The following is a 27,876-nucleotide window of genomic DNA, read 5'->3' as shown; positions in this document are numbered from 1 at the left end:
ATGTCTGCTGATGCCATGCCATTACCGTGTAATCAGAAGAAGTGTGTTGGAAAAACACCCATCAGTGACTTCACAAAAAAGCCACAGTCAGACAGGTAGAGAACAGAAGCATAAAACCCCAATTATATGTTCATGACTAAAGGTATGAAACGGACACATTTTCACTGGAAATTAGAAAGTCCTGAATTCTTGGTCATAGCACTAACAGCTTGTAACTGTCTCCTTGCCAAATGTAAATTTAGTATAATGAACTGCTGCCTGTTGAAGTGCAGGCTAACAGAGGAATATTTGCAATGGCAGGCATATCGTTTGGCTTTCCTTTTAAAAAGAAGTTGTCTTTGCTCATAGCAATCTAGATATACACCCAGTCTAACACATATTTTTTAGGCTATATTTCAAAGTAAATGGTTTACATGATGATGCAGTAAGATTATGTAGTGAACAAAAAGTTAGTGCATCCATTCTTTTTCACCCTAAGCTGGCTGCTGATGCATGGATTCTCACTGGAGAAACGCAGTGCCCAAGCTGTTGGGAAAAGCATTGGGCAGATAAAGGCTATTTCCACATTTCTTGCTAGTGTCTGCTTCAGCATTCATAGTTTTTTTTACCTTTTAGAGCTATTACATATGTCTTTGTAGTTTACATGTACCAGATCTAGCATGTATAATGCCATCATAACAGATTAGAAGTTGGGATCTACTCAGGCTTCAATTAGTCTCAGAAGAAGCAACATTGATTCTTTGAATTATATTATTTAAAGTTAGAATGATACTTACGTTCACTTTAATGTTCCATTTTGCCAATTAAAGTGAGCTATACTATTATGTTAGTCCCCCTTCTGGTGCATTTAGTACAAATTGAAGGTTTATTCTCTTTCTGTTTCAGACCACCTACAACTCTTCCAAAGGCATGGGGAAATGTAGATTCAAGTTCAGCTGAGAAAGTCAGAGGCCTACCTGATGTCGTTGGTAAAACTGGTTTCCCTTAATGCCATCCATTTTAATTTGCATTTGTAGGAGACGTGGTACATGTAACAGTTTCAGCTGAACAAGGGATAAAGTTGTGCTGGTTTGAAAGTAAACCAGTGGGAGAAATTAACCCCACACAAATACCTCGCGAGAGATTTCAGATCGCAGTTACAATTTAATAGAAAGATTACAATAAATGAAATGATACAGAAAACCTGGTTTAAAACCACAAAGGACAGTCTGGCACCCTGTTGGTCAGGGTGGTGGCACAGTCCGATTAAGCAGTGGTTGCAGTCCTGTCAAAAGCAGTGGTCCTGTGGAAATTCAGGTCCTCCTCTGGATGTCCAGTGGTGTCCCAAGTCCCCAGACTGCCCAGATTGTATAAGGTAGGGGTCAGGTGGTACATCCCCCAGGGCAGGGAGTTTCACAATGGAATGATGTAATCCCATGAGTTATTGAGTATTTTTGGAGTCCCTGATAGTTGTTGCAGCTGCCTGTTCTGCTAGTGCATATTCAGTTCATTATAGCCCATCAGCAGAGATGACCCTCTCAGGTTGGGTGGTGCTGCTGCTTCCCCGGCTGAGTCATTGTAAAGATAAAGAAACACTTGCAGGGTTTGCCTCTTCTCATTGTATCACCCAGATTGTATCCTGGGGCGTCTGCACTGAAAACAACCCATCATTAAGAGTTCATCACAAAATGAACACATGTAGAGGGGCGTAGGATACACAGTGTGGTTACAACCACATGGCACTCTTTCTCTTGCCGACGAAAATCAAGCTCAGAAATGGCCTGACACATTTTTGATGATTTGTAGGTAATTTTGAAGATGAAGAGTCTTGTAATAGAAAAAAAAACCAGTTGTGAAACTGTGAATCACAGGTTATGTTTAGGTAATAAATTCCAGTTCTGATGTAAGCAGATCTCGTTCCTGAAATGATGCAATTTTTTTACATCATGCCTGAGCTTAGTTGATAGTTCCATGCTATTATCCTTCTGAAAATCAGAAGTTAATAAAGGAAATTTTAAAACACACTCCAGTATTTTTAACCTCTATTTGCTAAGATTGCACTTCCAATGGAAAGATGTTGCACACTGTTGCACAAAAACTGCAGCAGTCATAGTGTAGATTTAGGGATTTATTATTCATGCATCCCATGTTCTGCAGCAACAGTTCCAGGCTACAGAATCCTCATTTCTTTCTTGGCAGTTCCTGAGGAAACAGGCAGCAATACATGGAAGTACCTGGCAGAACGGCGGCAAAAGCGTCACGATCGAGCAGTGGCCGAAATGCAGCAGGAGCTGGACTGCATTGGCAGGGTAAGGCAGGATTTTTTAATCCAGAGTCTAGAGTGCTCTTCTAAAGTCAGGGCCCAATAATTAAATGATCACACTGACCTCCCGTTTTAGGAGAAGGAGGCCTCTGTTTTGAAGCTTCAGGAATTCCTTCAGCTAAATGTGATGGAATCAGATAAAAAGAGTAAACTTCTGTTTGAAAAGATTGCGTCTGACATGGCTCTGGAAGGTTTCTCTTTTGAAGTAAGGCAGCTCAGAGCATTGGCTCAGCTTCAGTTACTTGTACCTGCTCTGTATAACATCTTCTTATGTCTCACTGGAGTCCTAAGTTGTTGGTTTTTCTCCTTTTTTAATTTTTGTTTTTTAATATTCACTTTTCAGAGATTTAGAGTAGGATTTTTATTGCAGGGTTTGGAAGAACTGTGGAATATGATCCACCAGGAATCCTCAAACAGAAAGAAGTGGGTTAGGGCAGTGGACGAATCCCTAAAGGAGATCGAAAGGAGTCGGGCCGTTAAAGTGAGCTGAAGTCTTAATAACTGTTATTTAAGCATAAGATTATTATTTGCTGATAATGCTGGATGCAGAGCAAAGAGTAGCTTGTTTCCACAGGAGTCAGAGGTCTGCCAGTAGTTCTGTTGTGTGGTGATTGCTTTCTTTTCACCAATAACTATTCACTCATTTTATGCCCACATAATCAGGAGAAGATACTTTTTCCTAGTTTTAAGGTGTTTCTTTCTTTCACAATTATCTATACTGAAGGTGCAAGGAGTATGTGAGCTGCTTTTCTTTTCCTGGAGGGTTGTGTAGGTCAAACTTTCATCTGGTCTGTTAGTTTTTGGGGGACGTACCTATTCTGCAGCTGAGAAGGAGCACAGGCATGACCTAGCTCAATTTTAGTTTGGGTTGGCTGGGTGTCAGAAGCAGACGTCTTGCAGTTTTGTAGTCTTCAGCCTAAGCTATAAAAGTCATTGGACATCACAGGAAATGTTTGGATAAAAAAATGGATAGACCATGGAAGAGCTTGCTGCACTGTCCTTGCAGGCAAACAAAAGCTGTTTGTTCTACCGGTGCCAGTTTCTCCTCTCTTTGTAATGCAGGCATGATGAGTAGGTCCCCGAGTATCACCAGTAACCTTTCTGTTGGATAAGCTACAAAAAATGTCAGAGATGACCACATTTACTTTAATTTTGTGTTCACTTAAAACAGGCACTGGTGGATTCCCTTCAGATACTTAAAAGGAAGTTGGTTTGATTTTTAAATTCATATTGCAGCCCATCTGCAGAGCACTCAATTATCACAGATATCAAAGAGAAATCTGTTGAGTAGTAACAAAGAGGAATGTTTTAGTTACTATTTTTATGAACTACTGAGAAAAATCAGTCTTTAAGGTAACTAAGATTAATATTTTAAAATTTACTTCTCAATCTGTGTATCATCCAATCGAATTCATTGTAATGGAAAAATTGTCTTGTTCATGTAGTTTTTTAACTTGGGAAACTGATATTTGAGTTGCACTTTTTGTTGTTGCTTTTCTTTATTCTTTTATTGCACAGATAGCAGAGGTACTGTCCAAGTATACCGTGCAGCTGGAGGAAATTTCCTTCTTCTTGGCAGCTGATGTTCACAAGCTCATTAACGATAAGGCCATGGTAAATGTTTTTACCTGGGGCAAGATAGCAGACTGAATATTCCTAGAATGTCTGTTTTTCCCCACTGAAATTTGTTTTTTCTACCTACCAAATACGGAAGAGATTTCTACTTTTCAGGGTATTCTTTATCATTTGTGTTCTTTTCTCCCTCATTTTCCATAGAAGACACTTTTTTTTTTTTGCATGTTGTATGCTGCTTCTACTCCTGGTTTTATTTTTTAATACACAGACTATAAACAGAGCACTGTTGCGTAATGAGAGGGCAACTGCCAAGCTGCTCTTTAATCTAATGAAATCAGAGCTCGAGAAAGAAAAATTGCATCAACTAAAATGGCAAGAGAGAGTCAAGGACTGGAAGCTCATCCAAAAAAACCGTGTAGTTCAGAGTTTCAGGTCAGAAATTTTGCAGTCTTATTTTGGAGAATGAATAACACCAAGTGACTAGTGTTCACTTGGGGTTTCTATAAACAGTAATACTTCATCATTTTGTCCTTATACATATCATGTATGATATCACATGTATCATGTGTCCATTATACATATTCTTCTTCCATCCTGCAGAGAATTTATGGCAAGTGAAGAAATACAGAATCCCCCAACTGTGAAAACGGAAATGGAAAATATGATAAAGGAGCAGATTGTACTTAGTGAACAGAGACTGAGGGTTTTGCAGCACATTGGGTATGGCAAAAGAGGGTATAGCATAAAGGAAAACAATTCTTTCTGGAGTTAATGAGGGACTTGGCTACAAACTGCACTTTGCTTCCTGTCAGCATGTGGTTGTTAAATTCAGCACTAAGGCAGGGTCTAAACCTATTTTTGTACCGCTCTTTTTAATGGAAAAAATGCATTATTGATTTTCACTGCACCAGCTACACTAAATAGGTGGTGATTGAGGGCTAAAAATGCAGGAATGCAAAAGTAATTCTTACTGACATTTGAAACATGGTAGAAATGGGCAGACAAAGATGGGTGGAGAACTAGAAGTTGGTGCTTTTGTCAAAGCATTGTTTCTCCATGGGACTTCATTTGTCTAATAAATTAAGAGAGGAGTCTGGATAGAAATCTAACACTGCTGTATTTGAATATCCACCCTGCAAACAAGAAGCATTTTTGGGTGCAATGCATTACAATATTTACAGGGAGATTTTTAAAATGGATGTAGGAACAAGGTAGATTACAGTTAGTTGCTTGTTGGGCAGTAAACAGTTGGCCTCGAACAACAACAGACTCTTCGGTTTATTTTCGTTGCTGAGATGGCTTTAAATAAAACAAAGCACAGTAGTACGGCTACTCTGATGCATAATTTTGTATTTTAAGTACCGACTGATTTGTATTTTAAAATACCTGACTCTTTTTTCCTACTTTGATAGCACCTTGTTGCCTCCAACACATACAAAATCTGAGATAAATGAATGGTACAGAACTCTGGAGAATTTAAACAAAATTATAGGTAAGTTGGGAAACAGTCTGGAATTCAAGCAATACTTTCTTCTTTCCAGGTAACGATGAGGCAGAAAGTTGCTTTGAAAGTGCATGTTTGCTCTATTCTTTGTTCTGTGTGTTCCCTCATACCTTCTCAGTTGCTTTGAGGTTGCAGTGGGACCCAAAGAAGCTGCCTGTGACATCACTTTCCTTTGGCCAGTACAAACACTTGTGTATGGTGAGATCCAGCAGGAACTGGCTTGCTTAGAATTAACCTGGGGGAAATAGAAGGTTAATTTTGACATGGATCAGTTCTCAATCACACAAAAATACTCAATTTCAACTCTTGGAGAAGAAGATGGGAAGCACTGGAGATACTTCCTTTCTCTTTATCCTGTAGTGTGCCTTCCCTGTGTGTGTCTGCCTTCTCTTGCTGCAGAGCACATCCTGTTGTGATGTCTGTAGCCTGTATGGTAGCAAAGAAGTTGGTAGCAATTGTAAATGACTTGCTACTTTTAAGCATAATGATAAACAGCTTTGTATTAAAACATCTTATTTAATTCCATGGTGGTGTCACACAGGTGTGCAGACACTGCTGGCATCTGTTCCCTGTGCTGAGATAATATGGGAATCTGTGACTCTGAAATATGGGAATCTTGATTGTGGTCTGTTCCATGTCATTCAGACACCCGTAATGCGGAGTGCGTGCAGAAAATGCGTGTCCAGTGTGAGCTGGTGCAGGGCAAATGTGAGGAAAAAGTGCAGATCTGCAAGGTGAGTGTCACAGCTTTGGGTGTGGTAGCCATGGTACAATTGTCATTACAGTAAAATGTGTCTGAGGATCCACCAAACATTGAGATAACAAGTGAAATTACTTTTTAACCTCTGTCTTACTCTGTTAAAAAAGTAACCATGCATTTGGTTTCACAGTAGTGTTTGGTATTTGTACTTGAACTGTGTAAAAGCCATAACAAATGCTGGTAATGAAGGGAGTGCTGTCTTACATTTACGTGGAGGATGCAAGGACCCTCAGCCTTTGTGCTAAATCTGTCGTATCTTGGGAAAGAAATTCTACCTCTCTGCCTCAATTTCTCCCTTAGTATCCAATGGAATTGTATTGTTTACTAACAGAATCTGGGGTCTAGGAGGCTGAATCTTTCTCTGTCCATCACAAGAGAAGAAACACTAAGTTTAGCCATGCTCTCTGAAAGCCATGCAGTATTTGTTATATGCATGTCAATAATTCACTGTTCTTTCATTTAGATGAGCTTGTTGGATATGAACATTTGCCCAGGAGAAGTTGTTGAAATTGTGTATTGCGACATGCTTCAGATGACTAAGAAACTAAAACACAGGTTTGAAGAAGAACTGGAGCACATGGATGTATGTTTATTCCATTTACTTCTATCACTCCCTGGGATTAGTGTGTTTTTCCTGTGCTCCCACATGCAATGCCTTCTGCATTGTAGGCTATTGATGTCACATTGGAAAGACATCCATAGTGTGACTAAACACTACAAAGAAACAATGTTTGGTGTGATTCACACAGAAGAGTTCATAATTACTGTGTTTATTATTCGTAATATAAATATATTGTATTTTTATTATCGTTTATATCTGAAATATATATGATAGAGATGAATAACATACGGCCCAATCCCAAATTTCTTCCAATCTGATCTTTTGTGATTCTATGCATAAGAATGACTGGGCAGTTGTTCCTAAAGTGATAGATTGCAGAATGTGATTCTGGGCTTTACAGTGCCAGAATAAACAGAAGTTTTGGTAACTCTCATTTGTAGAATAAAAATCCACATTCTTACTCAGTTTACTTGGATTTTTTTTTTTTATACTCTCCAGATAGAAGACACTATGTTGAATACTGGTCGTGTAATTCCAGGCAGCCTTTTATCATGTTACATATCCTCTTCCTCATTCATTTCACCTTCCAGCAGTTTAAAAATAACTTGTTCACTTGAATGTTTTTCTTTAGAGTGATTTTAAGGAGATGGCTAAACAGCATGAGCAGCATTGTCAAGGCTTGTACAGCTATGTTGAGGAGGCCGTGGGTCTCTGGGATGTCCATCAACTCCAACTGTCCCAGCAGGAAGATGTGCTTCAGAAGAAAGTAGATGAATACAGATGGGAACAGGATGACATAATACAGGTATAAACATAAAAGCAAGGATGTGGTATAATGTAAAGAAAGGACTTCTTAAAGCAAAGAACCATCTGGAATTCAATATGATGCCTTTCCTGGTCTTAAAATCCAAGAGTCAAACACAGTTAGAAGAGAAAAGGGATTTTACCTTGGTATTTATTTTAAGGATCCTTAGGTGCACTATGTCTAGGTCGAATGCACCTCCATGCACACCACAATAATCCACCCCAAAGATCTGGTCTAACATTATAGGTGTTACTAATTAGCAGATCTATCAAAGATTCCCCAATGAGAGGCTCGAGTGAGCCCCCCTCCCCAAGGAACCTTCTCCTGGATGGTTCTATCTTAGTTTACAGAATGTGTTCTGGAGAGGACCTTGGGATCTGGGGCACACTGATCCCTGGCTACGAAGCTTCTAAAATGTTGAGACTCCCAGCTGAACAAACAAGTCCAAGAAAGTAGGCAAAGAGCACTAAGAATACAGAAGTTGTAAAAAGGTATAACAGGGGTATAAAAGAAAAGGCATAAAATCATCATGGCATCAAATATAGCTGCTATAAAATTAAAAACGTAATCTCTGACTTTTATATTGGAATTTCTACTTTTCAGTTTCATTCTGTCAGGTGCATTTTTGCTAACTGCTTGATTCACACTGAATGGACAGTCCTGTCTTACTCTTGATACAGCAACAGTGATAAAGATCACTGTTACTTCCTGTATAAAGTGGCTGCAAGTTGCTATTACGAGATCTTGTGAGGTGTAGAGTCTGGTTGGATGTCAAGTTCTCATAGTTACCACAACCACCTTGGGGTGGCAATGTCAGAGATGTTCATTATCTAGGAAGATCTTCCTAGGTGATGAGTTTTGCTAAGGTAGCTTCTCTTCTTGGTGTAACATATATGTACATAATTAAATTACTTGAATCCTAAATGTTTATGGAGGTTTTAGTAGATACTAAACCATTTTTACTGGCTTTTTTATGTGGCTTTAGACGATGAAAGATGATCTGGATATAATTCTGGAAAAAATGAAAATGGCGAGCTGTGAAGAAGAGCTGGAGGAATATTTGGAGAATGCCCTTTTTTCTTTAAATGAAATTAGAACTAGGTATGAATTTTGTGTTGTAAACTTAAAAAGTAAAGCATATTTTAACATCGGTTGTACTACTTAGGCCTTGTTTATGCTATTGTGTGAAGGTGTGGAAAAAGCCTGCTTTTTACTTCATGTAAGAATGTAAAATAATGTACTTACTGAATGAGGTTAAGGCAAATAATACCCACAGTTTAGAAATAGGACAAAGGAAGACTGCTATCATTCAAAAACCATTCCACATCAGGATTCCTGTGCATACCATTACATCCATGCCTTATTCAGAAGGTAAAAGTAGTAGTTGAATCACAGGAATCAGAGGTTGGTCTGCACCATCACCTCTGCACTCAGATTTGATCTCATTCAAAGTTGCAAGGACTAAGATCTTTGAGATAGCCAAAGTGTTTATTTTGGTAAGCTCTCTGTTGCCCTTCTCACAATTAGGCATTTGTAACTTTAAAAACCATATAAAAATTAGTACAATACTGCTCTCCTTGCTGAAGATCTTAGCAGCAGGTGTGAAGCCTGAGAGGAAGCAGGTCTGTTCTCATACCCAGGAAGTTTTTTCTGTCTGTTAGATCAGAGGCACATTAGAAGAGCAATATGGACCTGAGGAGCAGATGCACACACCTTAAACACCTCACAGTGGGATTGTGGTTAGAGCTGTGGCTTTGGTACTCGTAATACTCATTCAAACAATTCAAAAAAAGCCAGAGGTAACAGACTGAGTGAAAATACAATGCCGGGTTGCAGAGACAGAATGTAACCTATCTGAACACAGACATAAATTCCCCATAATTATATTTGTTTAGGAGACACAGCACATGTAAATGTAAATGTAAATGAAAACAAGTGTGAACATTGATTTTTCTTGAATCAAGACTCAGCTTGAACTGTTAGTTTTTATTTTCAAGTAAAAGGAAAATAAACCAGAAAGGCTCAGTCACAGCTGAGCACAGTGCAGAATTAACATGGAAGACAGTAAATTGACCTCTCTTATGTAAGCAGAGTGTCTGAATGGTTCCCCATCCAAAAGGAAGGATGTAAAAGGCTTTATTGTAAATATTTCTTAACTTTTGTGCATTTATTTATTTGTAATGATCTAATCTCTAACAAGCCAGGATGTGATTGTATTCAGTATAAACAGATCAATGGCAATGTTTAGCCTAAAGGTTTTATGAGATTGATCAGAAAGTTAGATTTAGATTTTAAGGCACTGTAGTCATACTTAATTTTATTTCTATACATACTTGAGTCTCCTAAACAGTGACCTTAAATTTGACAGGAATGAGACACTCAAGCAAATTTTAATGGATGAAGTAATGGCTTACCCAAAAGCTATTTGGGGGGAATTGATTTCTTACACTATATCCATCGCCCAGCATTTTAGTGTGAAGAAAATCTTCAAACAGGTAAAAAGAAAATTTCTCCTTGTTTAAAACCTTAGTGGTGTATTAATTTTTTGTGTTAGAGAAAATTTACATTACCTTTAAAATTCAGATTATATAAAGTATTGTTTCAGCCATTGAATAAAGTGCTTTTGGTGGAGATAGCAGAGGGAAACAAAAACATTTCTCAATCCCACACTTTTCTCTCTGTCCTTATTACAAAAGGCATTTTAGCAAATTCATTTGCCTTTTGAACAGAAAACTACAAGGTAACAGACTTACAGTAATCAGTTTGAGTGTTACAGGTTCTTGAAGTAGTAAGTGATCTATTAAAGACTTGTATCTTAGTGAAATAGATACATTTTGAGAAGGGATATGGATTTCTTATAAGAAAGCAAATCCATATTTTAAAATGGTGTGGCAGGTGTTTGTTGTTGTTTTGCTTTTAGAACTTGCAAGGCCAGATAGACGCCACAGTTCAAGATCAAAATAATACCTCAACAGTCCAAACAGGTATTTTTTCTTGGTTGTTTTTCAATCTTCATTTTTTTGGCTTGTAACCAGTAGAACTCTGCTTTAACTGTAAATAACTAGTTGAGGCTTCAAGAGCTGAACATATGGTGGAGCAGCGAGCTGAGAGCATTGGGAAGGAGAGGAAAATCCTAGAGTATGCTGGATTGGATCCCGTAGGGATCATGAAAGTCCAACTCTTGGCCCTGCACAGGACACCCCAACAATCCCACCCTGTGCCTGGGAGTGTTGTCCAGACCCTTCTTGAGCTCTGGCAGCCTTGGGGCTGTGCCCATTCCCTGGGGAGCCTGGGCAGTGCCCCAGCACCCTCTGGGAGGAGAATCTTTTCCTAATACCCAGTCTAATCCTCCCCTGGCTCAGCTCCAGCCATTCCCTTGGGTCCTGTCCCTGGTCACGGAGAGCAGAGATCAAAGCTGCCCCTCCACTGCTGCCCTTGAGAGGAGCTGCAGCCCCCAGTAAGGTGTGACCTCCATCTCCTCTTCTCCAGCTGAGCAGACCAAATGCCCTCAGCCACTCTTTGTATGGCTTCTCCTCCAGACCCTTCACTATCTCTATGTCCCTCCTGTGGACATTCTCTAATAGCTTTAGATCTTTCTGATATTGTGGCATCCAAAATTGCCCCCAGGGCTCGAAGCAAGATCATCCCAGCCCAGAGCAGAGCAGGACAATCATCTCTCTCCACTGGTGCCAGAAGATAGGGACAGCTGTCAAAAACCAGCTGGAGAAACAAACCCAACTGAGAATCACATGATCTTGGCACAGGAAATTGAAGGAACAGAGGAAGAAGAAGATGGGGAGAGTATTCCTCATAAAAGTAAAGAAAATGAGCATGCAGAACAAGCAGTAAGCATTATGCAGGTAAGTGAGCAAGAGAGTAAGTTTGAAGGTGAAAGCAGTCTTGTCCAAAATAAGGAGGAATAGGAAGTCTTTTTGCTGAGAATGAGTAGAAAGTCCTTTTTTGCTTAGTCTTGCTTACAAAGCACACTAGATCCTTACAAAGGGCTCTAGATCCTTTTATGGGGAAATAGTGTGTATAAAACAGTTCACAACCATTCTTTTTGATCTACTTTTAACCTTGTAGAAACCCTTTGCATAGATTTTTTTTTTTCATCTGTCTTTCATCACAGTGTTCTCAGCCCATGGTGAATGATTGAAGCTGTATTTGTACCTAAGTTTTAGGTTTTCAGTTTCTACAAATTTATTACCATAACAATTTTAAAACATTGTCGACTCTGCCTATGTCTTGCTGGCATATATAAATGTATAAATATTGCCAGCACTGTGTAAATGTCCAAATTGAGAATGAGAACATTATTCTAAATCTCCCTAGGATTCTTCCAGTAGCTTGTGCACTGTTGATTCTGTGCTGATACCTTTAAAGGTAACGTGATGATTTCCAACTGTTTCCCAGTCAGTGGCCGAGAGCAGCAAGGCAGAAAGGACTGAAATTGCCATGGAGTCTCTTTCCACTGCTAGTGGAAACACTTCCACTGTTCTTGGAGTTGAAGAGGCAGGAAAGACTGACAGGACAAAGACTAATTTTACAAAATACAAAGAAGAAGAATCACTTCCTATGTACCTGAAATATGTACTTCTCACAGAAAGTATGTTTGTCAAGCTGAAGAAAAGGTGAGTAGCAAACAATTTCTGTTCTTTCTTTCCCTTATGTAATAGACAAATTTCAGCTGTTTAGAAGAAACATTAGACTATAGAGGCAAAAGTTATCTAGTTACTGTTATATAATTAGATATTTATATAGTTAGATATTTAATTATAAAATTATGATTGTAAAATCAGTGTGTTATTCCACTTTTTAAATTGATACAAATAAAAGAAAATGTTTATATTGCTTTGTATCCATGGGCTGTCAAAGTACCACAAAAACATTTACCTTTACAGAACATTCATATTTTATGGAAAATTACATAGTGAGAAAATATATTACAGAAAGACAAGTAATTTGCCCAAATTCCCTGCAGAGCCATGAAAGTAAAATGCTTGGTACTCAGTAGAATGCAGCTAGCTCAAAAATTCTACCAGTATTGTGCAAATGCTACTGAAACCCTATCTTCCTATAGCCAGAAGTTAAATTCTTAGAAATAATATATTTAATAAACTCTTATTTATTATTTACTATTCTTCACTGTAATAGTTCTTTTTCAATCATAGGGTTTGCCTCTGCTTTTTTGAACACTTGGAGAAATGGTGTGCAGAATCCTTGTCCAACTCCTTTATCTTTGTAGCTGCCAAGAAAGAGGAGCTGAATGCAATACTTCTGCTGCATCTTCAGATGCATCAACAAAAGCAGGAAGAGATACAGACAAATATCTACAATGCTCGAGCTGGTATTGACTGGTTTTGGTATTCTGAGCATCACATCTTCCTTTAGAGATGGTCCTAAGTGGGCCAAAATCTGTTTCAGCATTAGTTAACTCAGTAGTAGAGGACAATAGAGAGCAGCTGGCTGTCCAGAAATTCCCAGTATATTGTGTTACTCATATATTTAAAATTTCTTTTTTATTTTATTTATTTTAATTTTTTATTTATTTATTTATTTTCTGTAGCTCTTCCTGGTTCGTGCTGTGTTACTTTTGGAAAAATAGACAGCAGTGCCTTGATTGACAACTGTTAATGTTAATCATGTTCAGCTGAAGATGTTGAACATTCTGTTGTCAATGTTTGCAAATTCTCATTCACCTTGACATTATTTAACAAGAGTTTGAGGTGTACGAAGAATATTTTAAAAGTGTTGAAGAAAAAGACATTAGCAAGCTGGGAGAGCCAAAATGGCAGGGCCAAGCTTCTGAAAACATGAGAGGAAGGATTTAACTCTGTGAAATACCACTGAGCAGCTACAGAGCATCCTCCAGTCAAAACTCTTTTGGCATGGGCAGTGTCAGGTTTTTATGGTGAGAAAAAAATATTTTAGACAGGTTTGTTGGTCTCTAACACATAAGCTAAAAAATTATTTTGGGGAACAGGCAAATAATTTTTCAATTTCCTTTTTCCTGCAAAGAGGACAGGTGCTTCTTTTGGCAGCTTTCTTGAGGTGATTGGCTGGCTCTTGATTTATCCAGCTATCATTCCAGAAGGGAGACCAAAACTGATTTTTTTGTTTCCCTCACAAAACCAGGAAAAGTGTATTTTCTGTTAAAAAATATAACCTTTAGTTTTGTTACAAGAGTGAGAACAGAGAGATAATGGAGATGTCAGCAATAATAAAGGAAATAGAGGAAAAAGAATGCTTAGAGCAAACAAGAGACATTTGTGGTTTGAATGGGTTAGGAGCTGTTAAGGATATATGCCTTACACAGAAGAAAAGTCAAAGAAACCAAATTGAATGTATTTAATTTGTATGTTTTAGCTACTGTGAGGTTTGGCTTTGTTTATTTTGCTGCTGCTGCTGATCACAGATTGACTGGGCATTGTGATAGTTCACAGTAAAACAGGGAATAACGTCCCTGGTGTAAACTTCTTTTCTTCTCAGCGGAACTGGTGCTTCACAAAGAGCATCTTGAGTGCCACTGTGCAGTGCTGGGAGAAGGCTTGAAAAAGGAGAAGGCTGAATTTCTCAAATTCTCCGACCAGCTAAATAACCTCAACACAAACTTTCATTCCCGAGTCCAGAACTTGGAGCATGATTTCCTCCACGCTCCTGTGACTGAGCAGTAAGTGTGCCACTGCTGATGCTGTCAATCTCCGTAGTTAAATACTCCTGATTGCTGCCTGAGATGTTTATGGTCTACATTCTGAACCTGGGTTATATGTCATTGCTCTTCAGTGAAGACTACTTCATAAAACTTGAAAACATGTAAAGAATTTCATTCTCTTTCCCTGAAGAAATTAAAATCAAGATTGAACACATGGAAATTTCATCTCCTTTCAAAGCGCTGGCAGTCTTTAAGTAGAAAAGATGTTTCATCTGTTTAGGTTTTATCCAGTTTACTGAACGTGCACAGTAATGTCAGCTGACTAATTGGTTTTGAAGAAGAGTGCTCAATAGTACTTTCTGTGGGTTCATCCAAACTGTCCCAGCTCAGGGTGTTGCTTTGAGAGTCATAAATCACTTCTGAGTCCTCACATTTTTTCATGTCTTTACAGCCAGCAGTTGCCAAATCATCATGTGTGTTCCTCTTTAGACATGCTTTCCCTGTCTTTTATTATTTGCTGTTAGGTCAGCTTCTTCCAGCAACATTCTGCAATCAGAACTCCACAACCATTTGGAATCAATCAGGGTTACTGTGAGAAGTTACCAGCACCACTTGGAGGAAGCTTTAGGAAAATTAAGGAATTTGAATGTGGATTTTCTCAAAAGTTGCAGGTATATAGATTTCATGGAAGTGTTGTTTATAAATGGTGACCTGTTTCTGGGAATCAGTGTTTGTTGCCTAGGCAGAACAGTAAAAGTAAAGTTTGTCTTGTTATTCATCTAGCTTCCTATTTAAAAAAAGAAATTTATCTTGTTAAACCACAATTACGATACTGTTTTCATCACATTTTTGTTGATACATATGTTTCAGGGCTGTTTAGCTAAAATCATCTTGGAGAAAAAAATGACTCACGGCCAGTTGCTTTTATGTTTGCTTTCAGATTATTTTCAGAGGCAGGTGACTTTTCTTCTGAGGAGGTAAATGTTTTCGCCAAGTGTCTTCAGAAAGAAAGTAAGCAAATTGACTCCTTTGAAAGTTCAATCAAGACAGATGTGAAGCAAATAGAATCGAGCTGCTTGGAGCAGGTAGGCAGAATTCCATTATTTCAAATGATGTTTTCTATTGACATATTTGATGTGATTTGCACTCAGCCTGCTTTCGGAATAGAACACTGTAAGACTGTTCTGTTTGGCAATTGCATGATGGAAAAAATTAGTAGAAATGGCAAGTTCTATCATTTAAGTTTTAAAAAGTGGAAAATTGTCTAGTCCTGTCTCTTGTTTCTGACATTCTTGAAGGCTACTGAACTTATCAAGAAGTATGGAAAAAAGTTTGCTTCTCTCTCTCTGAGTCAAGCCTTTATGGAGAAGGTCCATCAATCTTTGAGACAGCTACGACAGCAAATCAAATTAGAGGTACAAACAGAAACATCAGAACTTTGCTTAAATTCATTATAATAATTTTCTTTCATACCATTGAGGAGATTTTGGCTGAATTCGGAGTGGACAAATACTAAGTGATTTTTTTACATTAGTTTAAAACCTCTTTTCTGTCACTATCAGCTGTAAAGTGTATTTTTAATACTGCTGCAGCTGTGCTGGAGCACTATGGCCTTGCAGCACACTGAGTATGTACATCTGAATTCACCAGTGTTTTTGTGTGGTGCACCAAGTGACATGAAGCATTGCTTTTGTGAATTACTGTTTTAGCTTCTCCTCTTGAGTACCAGGGATTTTTAACCAGCTTTTATCAGTGGTTCTAATGGTTTGAAAGTGGAGCCTCTGAAACTCCTGTGAATGGGGACTTTACTTCTCCAGTATTTCCTTCTGCTTTAGGTAGCAAATTCCAATTTGCAGTCAGTCACATTAAAGTCTTACCTGGAAAAGCTCCAGAGGAAGAGAGATGCATATGTTCATTCTACTGCAGATAAAGAAGTAAGTTCTAATCAGTATGAAATGGTATTTAATTTGACTTGTTATTAGTTGTTACTGTTATTCATTGGCCTCACTGTGCATGTTTGTATAAACTAGTATTTTTGAGGAAGACTTATGTTTCCTTATATTTGGGGCTGGGCAGGAGCACAGAATTTTTGCTCGGAAAGGTCCTTGTCCTGGATTCAGCTGGGATAGAGTTAATTTCTTCTCAGTAGCTGTTCCAGCGTTGTGTGTTGGATTCACCATGAGAATGGTGTTGGTAACACAGTTTTTGCTAAGTTGTGTTTATCCTAAGTCAAGGACTTGTTTTCCCTTGTCTCCTGCTCTGCCACTGAGGAGGTTCACAAAGGAGACTGGGAGGGAGCACAGCTGAGACAGGTGACCCAAACTGCCCAAAGGGATGTTCCACCCCATGGAAGATCCTGTCCAGCCTATAAACTGGGGGAGTTGTCTGGAAGGGCCAGTCTGGGTTCAGGAAGGGTGGACTGGCATCAGTCAGCAGGTGGTGAGCAATGGTATTGTGCATCATTTCTTTCTCCCTTCTTATTATCACTATTGTTGTTATTATTTACCATTATCATTGTATTGTAATTTACTCTGAATTATTAAACTGTTCTTGTCTCAACATACAAATTATCCTTTGATTCTCCTCCCCATTCCACCAGGGCAAGGAGGGAGAGAAGGAGGGTTGAGCTGTGTGGTGCTTAATTCCCAGCTGCATTTAAAACCCCAGCAGTGCTTTTTGGACAGTCAGTACCCGTTTTCCTGTTTGTCAAACCAAAACTTCAGCCTCTTACACAATCTCATTGCTTCCATGTATGTGTACATAAACTGGTGACAGAACAGAGGCAAATAATGTTGTTTGCAAGAGTCAGCATGTTTGAAAAGGTTAGAATAGTTAGTTCAGTAAATACCATTTGTATTACCATATCTTTCAGGCTTTAACTTCTGAAGAGTTGTATGATTTTGCCAGAGAGGTGTTGAAAGAGCTGAAAAAGAGGAGCCAGTATCTTGACTGCTTCTTAGTAAAAGCAATGATCCCACATGCCCCTGTAAGATAACATTCACATTCTCTGTATTTTATTTAATATTGAGAGAATTTTCATGTGTACATGTTTTAATTGCTTTTCAGAATCTGTGCTTTGAATTTGCAATTGGAAAAAGGATCTACATTATGCTGAGATGTCCAAGACACTGTAACATTAGGACAGCCTTTTTAAGAGGCTGAGTAAATCACCAAGTTTACAAAATGCTAAAGATACATGGCATTGCAATGAGTTGCTCAGTTCTTCATAAGAGTTTGTTTTTAAGGTGTAGCACTTATTCAGAGATAGATATTTCACAGGTTTCTTTAAATAATTAAAAAAAAAAAAATCCCAAATGTGTCCTGAAGGGATTTTGTTTTATCAAACAGGTTGTGTTTTCTTTCCTCCCTTTTCTGACAAGTCTGTCTTTATTTTGTAATCTCAGTGGATCATCATTTTAAGATTATATCCTTAAATACTGTTTATGATGATTATGGAAACCTACTGTTAACTGCTTTGAAGTGTTTGAGAGCTGTATAGCTGTAACAACATTGCTATTAGAATGACAAAAAATTTATTTCAGCCTGTGAAGCAAGATACTGTCTGTTTAGAAAATCTGCTTTGGTAGTCACTCCTACATGGAATGCTTTCACCTACTGCCTGCTACAGTCTGCAGGGATTCATTTTTCTTCCCATTTCAGGAGGACTTCACCACTCTTGGCACAGATGGGACATTGCAAGAGGACTTCACCACTCTTGACAGGGATGGGATGTTACAAGATTCCATTGCTCCTGCCATTCAAAAAGAGAGTCTCAGAGATGAGAGCAAAAGGATGGTGATGGGACTGGATCCTGACAAATTCCCTTTGTTAAATCCAAGCAGAATGGGTACATCAGTACTTGATGATTTGGCAGTAACTGTTATCAGAAAATTAGCTGGGTAAGTACTTTGCCTAAAGGTATTTCTCTGTCCCTTGTGGGTTTTTTGTATTTTCTTTGCTACATATCCACTTCTCTCCATAAGGCTCGTGATAACACTATAAGGGGCTTCACTACAGTATTTTTAAAATTTGTATTCCAGAAGCATATAAAGGTTCTCCTGAATTCATAGTTTGTAGCTTACCTTGTATGCCCAGAACTATTGAATAGACTGTTCATAGGTAATATTACTACATATTTTCTGCTCAGTTTAACTTTAAAAATCAGTCTAGCTGAGACTGCTTTCTTTTTAAAAGCAAGATTTCTCAAAGCCCAAAATACCTCTTTGTGAGTAATAAGTGACATCTAGTATACAATGATAAATTTTAGGTATTTAATTTGGAAGGTGATAACCTGCTACGTGGGTGACTAAATATACAAAGTGTAAAATGAAGAGCATGACAAATGTTTGATTTGCAAATACTGTCTTAATGCAGTTTTGTTTGTAGAAATTCCAAAATTCCAGTCAAACAGTCGGTTAGTCCCATGAAATTACTTCTATATACACGGTCAGTTGTAAAAGTAACCCTATCTGTTAAATATGATCGCAGAAATATAACTCACTTAGCACATGATAGGGATAGAGAACTTGCCTAGTTTGCTATATAATACAGTATAGAATATAAGATAACAGGATATTCAGTAGTTATTAGCTTTTTTTTTTTTTTTTTTTCAGGTTTGACCCATTAAAAAAATCCCAAGACCTAAATCAGGGGAGAGGTGTGCCTGTATTTCTTCTAATATTTTCTTTTCATCTAAATTGTAGTTTCTGGCATTTTACTGCACAGCTCTAGCATGTTCCAGGCCAGTGGCTTCTATGCTAGGAACTCAGAGATAGTTGTGCTTCCCAGCTCTTTTCCTGGACATCTTTACTTACACTAAGATGATTTTGGGCTCCTAAAGCAAGGAAAGCCACAGAATAAGATAATAATGTTATAAAGAGTACGTGTGTTTGTGATAGCAAAAGGGAAATGGGGTCGAGAAAAGAAGTGGAGCAGAAATCATGAAACACATAGGGTATCAGGGATCCTTCTCACAGTGTATGATCATCCACTCAAGATGAGCACAGAGGTAACCCCAGATGCTCCCTGCCCCAGGTGTTCCCATTTCCTCATCTTTCTTCCACAGACCTTGACTCCTCCAGCCATTTCCAAAGCTATCCTCAATCTCTTCCACATTTGCAAGTCCCCATGACCACCAATGCTATGAATGCAGCCCATTCATTCTCCTTACTCACCTGCCTCCAATTTGCTTTAAATCTCCTCCCATCTACCATGTATTTTCTGTGACATTCCTGTGACTCATGCCCCAGCACATAACCTTTATTGCTGTTGCCACTTCTGGTTACTTCAGGCCTGTCTGACAGAAATGTTTGTTCCTGTAGTCATCCCCTACATATTGTAAGGAAACATTATAGAAATAAGAATACAAAATATATATACACACTTAAAAAGCACTTTAGTTGGTATCTATGCAATATTCTTCTTCTTTCCTTGTTAACTATAAGCAATTCTTCCCCCAGCAAAAAAGAAGAAGGTATCCAATGCACATTCTCAGAAGTCTGCAGTTCAGATCAGGAAGAAGTCATCTTGTGATGAAACAAAGCCAAAAAAAAGGTAAGACCCCTAAAAGGAGGAATTCCACGTAAAATATTCCTATGCAGGAATTTACCTAAGCTTTGTCTGTTCATTGGAAGATTCTTACTGCTTATTTGTATTAGCCTTCTTTCTTTCATCTACTGCTAATCATTTGGAATCTCTTACCTGTTTATGTCCACATTGTCAGCTTTGTAGGGTTTTTTTCCCCAGATTTTGACTGGAAAAATACTATTCTTTTTCTCTCTCATCTGCTGCTGTTTTGTATTTTGAAGTTGTTGCAATATAGACTAAGCCTTAAATCAATGTGGCTTAATTTTCAGGTGTGTCTAAATAGTTTGTCTTCAGCTTAGCCCACAGATGGATGAAATGAGCTACTGTAATAGTGAAAACAACAGAAAAGTTTTGAAAACTGAGAGTTTAGAAGAGAATTCCAAGAATCTTTTCTCCATCAAAATACTATATTTATATTGTCATGGTTTGGGAATGGTATTCCCCAGTTTTGTGCTTGTACTGAAACACTCCAAACCATGTGCTGCTTGCTCACTCCCCTTTCCCTGCAGCAGCTGGAGAGGCAAATTGGAGGCACAAAAGGTGAAGATAAAGGTTGAGATAAGAACAATTTACTAGAAACAGCAATGAGATAAGAAAACAAACCCTAACAGCAGCAGTGTTATTAGCAAAGGTACAAGAGAGGCAAGTGGCTCACATGTGAGTGCTCACCACGAGGAAACCCCTGACTTACCCCACTGCCACCACATTCCCCAACAGCTGGGACCCTTCCACCCACTTCCAAAATGAGGAGAGGTGGTAGAGAACAACCTCCAGGTCCTGGCCATACTCCCTCCTGGCTACTGCAGGAATTAACCTTCTCCTGGCCAGAACCAGGACACATAGAGTACTAGTTCTAGAGTTACATTTTTTCGAATTTTTCTTCATTTTCATGTCTGTCATATGACTGACAAGCTCAAATCATCAGCCAGGGAAGGAAAACACTCGTGGATAATTTCAAATTAATGTTTTTCCTTTCTAGTGAAAAGAAAGGCAGAAAATCTCTTTCCGTGGAAGAGAGATCCCAGCTATTTGGAAAGAAGTCTATAAACTCTAAGTGAGTCTTACCTTTCCAGAACAAGAAGTTAATCTATAAAAACCCTCTATGTATGTATGTACACATGTATGTATCCATCTACTGTGACCTATAGAGTTCACCACTGAATTTGGAGGTATTCAGCCTTGATATTTATAGGTCAAAGTGCTTACAGAACAGTTCTTCTTTGCAGCATAACAACAGTGAAGATAGAAGTCATCTGGTTCATTCTGTCTAATGTCTGAAGTGCAGTCTTACTGGAGCCCATTTTGTACATTTACAAGAAGTGGGTGGGGAATGTAAAATAGCCTCTCTTTCAATTATTTTCACATCTAAGAAGACCAATACATTTTACACCTTCATTCTTGTGCTCAGTGTTCTATTAATAGAAATAAACAAGGAACAAACAGGTTCCATTCCCCTTCTCTAAGAAAATTATCATACTGTTTCTTGATTTGTGCATCTACACTCTATAGAACTGAGATCTTTTTACATGCCACACAAAACTGTTCAAATTAATGCCTAAGATGTTTAAGCATTTGGGGATTTTATTCCATACTGTTCTTGATCTGTGCATCTACACTCTATAGAACTGAGATATTTTTTACATGCCACACAAAACTGTTCAAATTAATGCCTAAGATGTTTAAGCATTTGGGGATTTTATTCCATATTGTGTTTCAAAATAATTCCAGTAAGCAGCTAGACCCACCTTCAGATATTTTTGCTTTATCTAAAACACATGGTAAGCTCTTTGGGCACAGGAATTTGGCTAAGATTGGTTTTTTGTGACAGTGATCTGGCGGTGCTCTCCAGTGAGCAATTACAATAGCTCCTTGTCCTGGCTGCATCTGAAGAGAATCTATGTTAATATGGGGGAAGGTTTTTAGGCATTTTGGTTATTGCTTTGTGTATGCTCTAAAAAATATACTAAAATTAGCCTGAGCAAAATACTTGAAAAACAGTGAATATTGCCAGTGTGATCATTTAACAGCGTGATAACATTTTTAATTTTTTAACATTTTTGTGGTTTTCAGTACTTTTAAGGGGACTGTTATGAATATTCTCTGGATGGGTAACAACACCTTGCTCTCCCTTGGTGAGGTAAGGAAATGTCATGTTCTTCAGTCACTTCTGCTTTCATAGGTCTAATCCTGTGTCAGAGAAATAATTTGATTCTTTCAATGTTTGGCAGACTGTCCAAAAATTTTCCTTTCTTCTCCTGTTGTTATATACCTAGATGTGACATGTTTAAATGTGTTAGCGACCTTTTTTCTGGTTTATCTTTCCCTTCTGCAGGAGTTCTATGGAGGAAAGAAGAATCTTCAGATGAGAATGCCTGAAGATCTGCCAGAGACATTTGAACATTGGGCAGAAATGCTCAGACTGAAACTATTGGCATACCAAAGGCAGACAGATGATTACTACAATTTCTGTCTTGGAGGTAAATTCATTCAGTTAAGACTTTCATTTTCTTGTGTATGTAATTTTTCAGTATGTCAGCTGAAAATTGCAGTGACCAAGAATTATGTCATTGTCATTGAAAAACTGCAGTTGTCTTTACTGGAAATTGAGGCAATATTATTTTTTATGTATTATCAGCTATAAAAAGTGTAGCAGAAGGGTACTCGACTAAGTTAGAAGACCTGTACAAAGTCCCATCTTTGAGCAAGTGTATATTTCTCAAAGCATTGCAGCTAGAAATAGGAATGTCAGGGACAGAATTTCTGTGAGAGAAGATTCCAGGCTCTTTGTGTCATATACACACCCTATCTTTTCCAAAAAGAATTTCGGGATCAGCTAACGTGGTTTGAGGAGGAGCTCTCTTCTGTTTCCCAACTGGTTGTGGAAAGTCTTTTAAAAGAACATGAGCAGAAACTCAGCTCTTTTACTGCTTATATTCAGCATCTCTTCAGCAGACAGCTGAAGGAGTGGGAGGATGTGAAGGTATGTATCATGGACATACTGGAATGCTTTTAGTGTAACCAATGCTAAATGCATCAGATTGAATGAAATTTTATTGCTCTCATTCTCACTGTTTGCTTCATCACTCTCTGCTGAGCTGGCCACATACGTAGTTTCTGTGTTTGCAGTTAGTCTGCTTAGTTCTCCTGGAAGCTTTGTATTTCGTGGAACTCAGTCCCTTCTCTCCCAGCTTCCAGCACTGGGCTGCCCCTTTCTAATCTCCTCAGCTCTGCCTGTTATCTTACACTTGGATTGTCAACTCTGTAAGGGCTCTGACCTTGTGCTAGGGCCAGACAGCTCCTACTGTATGGGTGCACTCCTTTGTAAGAACTGTGATGTAGAGATAATGAAATGCTGCTGTTTACTATCATTCATAAAAGAGGCATATTTTGTCAAGTAATATCAGAACTGAGAATAGAATCGTAATGGAGATCATGCAGAAAATGCTACAGTGTCTTGAGATTCTGTCTGAGTATTAAAAATCAGGTTAAAATTGTAGTTATAGAGATACAAAAAATACCTTACTTATCACGTGGTAGAAGAGATGATTATTAGTTGGAAAAAAATCCCAGAGTGAGACCAGAGGCCAGCAGAGAGGCAATTTGGTGCATGTTGCACTGCAAAGCTTATATCCAGACTGCCAAGATGTAGCTCCATTTTCCTTGTCTTTCTGAATACCTTTATAGAAAATGTTTGTTCCTTTTTATGACTCGCAGTACATTCTTTACTGAAGGCATTTCTTTCTTATGTACTTGCTTAAAGACTATGCACCAGAGAAAATTACATTACTCCCTGGGACACCCAGATAACTCCTTTCAGCTGGAGGCTTTGTGCCAAGAGGAAATAAAAAGGCAAAAAGATCAAACTGATGGTGTTCACCTCAACACAAAGATGCTGCAGGTAATTGCAAAGCCCTTGCTTAAATGTGAACTTAAAAGTTGGAAAGGAGGGTGTATTTTGGATACGTTTTTCCTCCCCATCCAAAGGAAACTTGAAAATTTTTTCAGTTTTAAGCAATCCTGTTCATATATTGCTAAACTTTCTAATGGTGTATTGTCAGCATTAGATCAATACAGACATAAATACATCTGCACACATACTATGGGTGCTTAGATACAAAATATCAGTAAGTTCCACAATGTATCATTCATAGAACCTACTGACTATGAGCATAATAATGGTGGCTAGGAGTATTGGCTGTGGTGGTCACATCCTGTGGTTAGTTCTCTTACTTCCAGACAACAGATGTCTGGAAGGGCTTCTTCTCTGTGCATAATTGACACTTTTCTACACAAGATTAACAACTGAAATAAGCTGAATTTACAGAAGAAATTCAGGAATCAAAATCCTTTTTCCCCTCCACCCCCTGCGTTTATTGAAGGTTGGTTCCCCTGCTTTAAAGCTCTTTGTTTACTTCTCTCAGGCCACTGACTTCAAATTCTACACTGCCTGCAGCATACATGTATTTTTAATTCCCAAGCAGTGTCACCTTCTACTCCTAGCTCTGCATACAGACACAGAAACACAAATACCGTGTTTTAGAATAACACCTGGGCTAAGCACTTCCACCCAAAGTACCTGAATTCCAAAATGATCTTCTCTTTGGCTAGAAGCTGGTTTTATCACATTTAACCCAAATATGTAACTACTAGGTACCTATACACAAACCTGTACAGTTTTTTTGAACTTTAGATAATCAGGCAGTGTTAAGAATACTGCAGAGACACTTTGAGACCCTTTTATGTGCAACTCTGAGCCTTAAGTCTGTTATCTGCAGCTGCTGCAGAATTTCAGGGTTGGATATTTGTGTAGTCTTTCGGAGCCAAGTTAAAAGGAGAGGAGATCAAATTATCAAAGGAATTCTTCTCACTTGTCTCCAATGTCCCAACAGGATTGTGCTGCTGAGTGTGCTCAGAGCTTTTTTTCTGCACTGGCTGCCCTCACTGAAAAGCTCCTCTTGGAACTAGATGAAACCATCACTGTTGATGACATACAAGTAGCAGGTAAGAAAAGAAGAGATTGCTTGTTCAGGCCTCCTCTTCCTTCTCAAAGATTGCAGCAGTCTGTCCCTAGGACGAGGAGGCTTTGATATGCTACAGTATTTTAAATTAAAAGATTTCTGTAATAAAGCACGCAAAGCGATTTCTTGGGAGTGGAGAGCATCGAGCTGCACCGTTAATCCAAACAGTTGTATTCCTGACATTGTTTTGTTTCTGCTGAGCATATCTTCTATTACCTCCCAGAAACTGAAATACCTAGAGAGAAGATGTCGACTTTAATCCATCCTAAACAAGCTGGACTTCCTCTAGGAACCTCTGAAGTTCCACAGCTACTCAAACGAGGAAGGAGGTAGTATTTGGAGATACTGAACACTGTTCTGTCTAATTTCTCTGCTCTAAACTGATAACAGGCCCTGTCCTCATAGTTTTTCGCTGCACTTGTTGAAACTGCTGCTCATCATTAGTAATGTCATTGAACTAGTTATGGGGTAATTTGAGTGAATAATGATTTTAAAGAAAGAATAGCAATGGATCCAAATAAAAGTGAATTACATACAGTACTGTAAAACAGTACCATGTCATTGCTCTGGCTATGCCCCTTGCCTGTCACTAGTTATCAGTTCAGTACATTCAGATCTATGAATAGTCTGTGTATTGTCATTCAGAAGAAATGAATTCTATGCTGTGGAGAGATCCTGATGCTTTAAAAGAAAAGGTGGTTGTACTAAACAAGTTTTTAGGGTAAACCTTTTGTGGAGAAAAAAAAATAACATTGATCTTTGGCACCTTAGTAAAAGTAATGTGAATTAATGTGATCTGTTCCCTTTTCTAACATTTTTCTCATGTGTTGGTTGGTTGGTTGGTTTGGTTTTTTATAGGAGTTGGCCAGGAATACCTGAGACTACTCTTCCTGACGCTCCAGACTATACTCTTTGCAGAGGAACTGCATCAGTTTCAACTGCTAAGACTACCCTGGGCCATCTAGCAGTGGTGGACGCAAGACAAGCTGCATATAAGGTGGGTCTGTGGGGAAGGACTCTGGAGTGGGCTGCTGCTGTTATGGGTTTGGTTTTTTAAGAAGATGGTTATAGAATCTTAGTTATTTGTGTAAGTTTTTAATGTACACAGTGCTTTCAGGTCGTAGAGCTGTATTATCCATGTGCAGAAATCCTTTCTCATGTCCATTTCTTTGTGATGCTGTCAGAAGCAGACAGGGTTGGTTTCTCAGGGAGTCTTCTCATTCAGAGACATGACAGAGGGGAACTGTTTCAGCAGAGAAGCGTGGATGGTGTCAGAAACAGGACACTGCTTTTTGGCAGCATCATAGTTCCAAAAGCAGCTGTGCCTCAGTGCCATTCCAGTCCTGCTTGTTTTCACTCACCTTTCTTTCTGAAGCCTACAGTTTCAGCCTTAGATCACAAAAGCTGGTTTCCCCACAAAAGATGAAGGGCTAGAAAATACTTCATACCTATCTTATATCCAGAAAAATCACAGATGCCGGTTTCCACCATAAAAATGATCACTCTTTCTTCACTGAGTCTGTTAAAAGAATGCAGACAACTCCGAGCCTCTGAATCACACAGACAATTGTTTTCGAAACAGCAGTGCTCAGTAGTTAGGAGAATATTTTTATGTTAAATCACTTAGAAATGTGTTTCTGCATCTGACCTGGAAGTAATCATATTCCCACTGAACTAAATTAACTTTTTAAATGGGGGAATAGGATAAAATACACTGTCAACGATGGCAAATGCCATCAGAACCATCGATTTGCCTGCGTGTTTTATGTATCTAGTTCTGGTGCCCAAGAACCTGGTTACAGCACAGATTTGAAGGGAATGTGGTTGTTTGGAAACAAATGGTTTAATACAAATGGTTGGATAAAAGGATTGGATACAGGACGCATGCCTCAGGAATATTTTCCTGCATGTATGTTGCATTAAAAATACAGTACTTTATGTTTTGGAGCATGGACTCTTGAACAATATTAAAATGCCTTCAGGTTTTTATGGTAGTCTACAAGTTTCTGTCTAGAGGAAATAACTTTTTAGCAGCTTTGTAATAGTTCAGTTCATACTCATGAGTTAAGAAGCTCCAGCAAGACCCTGAGTGCATCCTGTGTTCGAGATGCATACTTGGGTCTTGAGAGAAGGCAACTCCCTAATCTTAGGGAGTTCCATTAGAAACTAATGGAAGTGAGATGAAGACCTTGCATTTTAGTAAAATTTAAATATTACTGGTAATTTAATTTCAGAAGCCTTTAAAAGGAACACAGCTAATAGTTAATTATTCATAGAGTTCTATTGTCAAAGGCAAGAAATAAGTGGCCTCTATGTGGTCTTCTGACACAATGGATCTGGACCTGGATTTAGGCAAATAAAATTATATTTCGTCACTACCAATTTTGTCCTTAATTGTTGGGGTTTCTTATACAGAAATACAAATGTAAACTCGAGCAGATGTTTGCCCAGATCAAGGAAGAAAGCGCAGCTCAGCTGCGGGCAATTCAGCGCTGGAATGATTGGTGGGAAGAATCCGTCCGGAAGATAAAGCTACTCTACCTCTGAGATCAGCCAAATTCTGCTGAGCTTTGTTGGTGTAAATTGACATGTTTGTATGAGTGTCACTGATGTTTTTCTTTTATCTTACTAATCTGTTGCACTGAAAGAAGCTACTTTTGGCCTTTTTGTTTGTTTTGCCATGTTACCACTCTTGTTTCCTCATACGCAGTCTTAAGACTGCTACTATACTCATCTTTACAATTCAGTAACCACCTGGTTCAGCTTACAGAATCATCTGTTACCATTTGCATGTGTTTGTGCACATGAACCCTCTGTGCAAGGGCACTTAATGTGTATTTATTAGCAGAGTTTACAGGATTTTGTTGCAATTTTGTCCCTGTGAGCTGGTTTGGTCTGAAAACTCTCCAAGGTGTGGGTGAGAACTATCCTAACTAAGCGCCCTTGTACAAGGTCCCTGTGCCCAAGCACCTCTGCACAGAGACCTCTGATTGGAGATGACCAGCCTGAAAAAAATACATTTTATGTTGTCTTGGTTCAGCAAGCTTTGCCTTGCCTACCCTTCCCATCCCTTGCCTTGCCTCTCCTACTTCTCCCTTGTGTTGCCTACTCT

General features: G+C 38.6%; 1 protein-coding gene across 1 annotated transcript; it reads left to right on the top strand.

Moving 5' to 3' along the window:
* On the top strand, window positions 1-27,311 carry CCDC180 (coiled-coil domain containing 180; the record flags this gene model as incomplete). Its single annotated transcript, XM_082286967.1, has 36 exons — window positions 1-95; window positions 886-968; window positions 2,179-2,288; window positions 2,379-2,507; window positions 2,673-2,783; window positions 3,821-3,916; window positions 4,146-4,309; window positions 4,478-4,597; window positions 5,290-5,369; window positions 6,027-6,115; window positions 6,605-6,724; window positions 7,335-7,508; window positions 8,494-8,609; window positions 9,877-10,003; window positions 10,429-10,492; window positions 11,124-11,368; window positions 12,021-12,139; window positions 12,680-12,855; window positions 13,998-14,178; window positions 14,685-14,831; window positions 15,101-15,245; window positions 15,459-15,575; window positions 15,996-16,094; window positions 17,033-17,146; window positions 17,821-18,059; window positions 18,774-18,817; window positions 19,620-19,713; window positions 20,726-20,800; window positions 21,817-21,883; window positions 22,079-22,223; window positions 22,566-22,726; window positions 23,507-23,644; window positions 24,636-24,747; window positions 24,988-25,093; window positions 25,623-25,761; window positions 27,180-27,311. 36 exons carry the CDS (start codon window positions 1-3, stop codon window positions 27,309-27,311), a joined length of 4,473 nt encoding a protein of 1,490 aa, XP_082143093.1.
* Window positions 27,312-27,876: the final 565 nt, after the last annotated feature.

This window comes from Coloeus monedula (genome assembly GCF_965178545.1).
Source record: "Coloeus monedula genome assembly, chromosome: 9".
Lineage (NCBI taxonomy): Eukaryota > Metazoa > Chordata > Aves > Passeriformes > Corvidae > Coloeus > Coloeus monedula.
The sequence above is the reverse complement of the archived record's forward strand: the minus strand, read 5'-3'. Positions and strand labels throughout refer to the sequence as shown.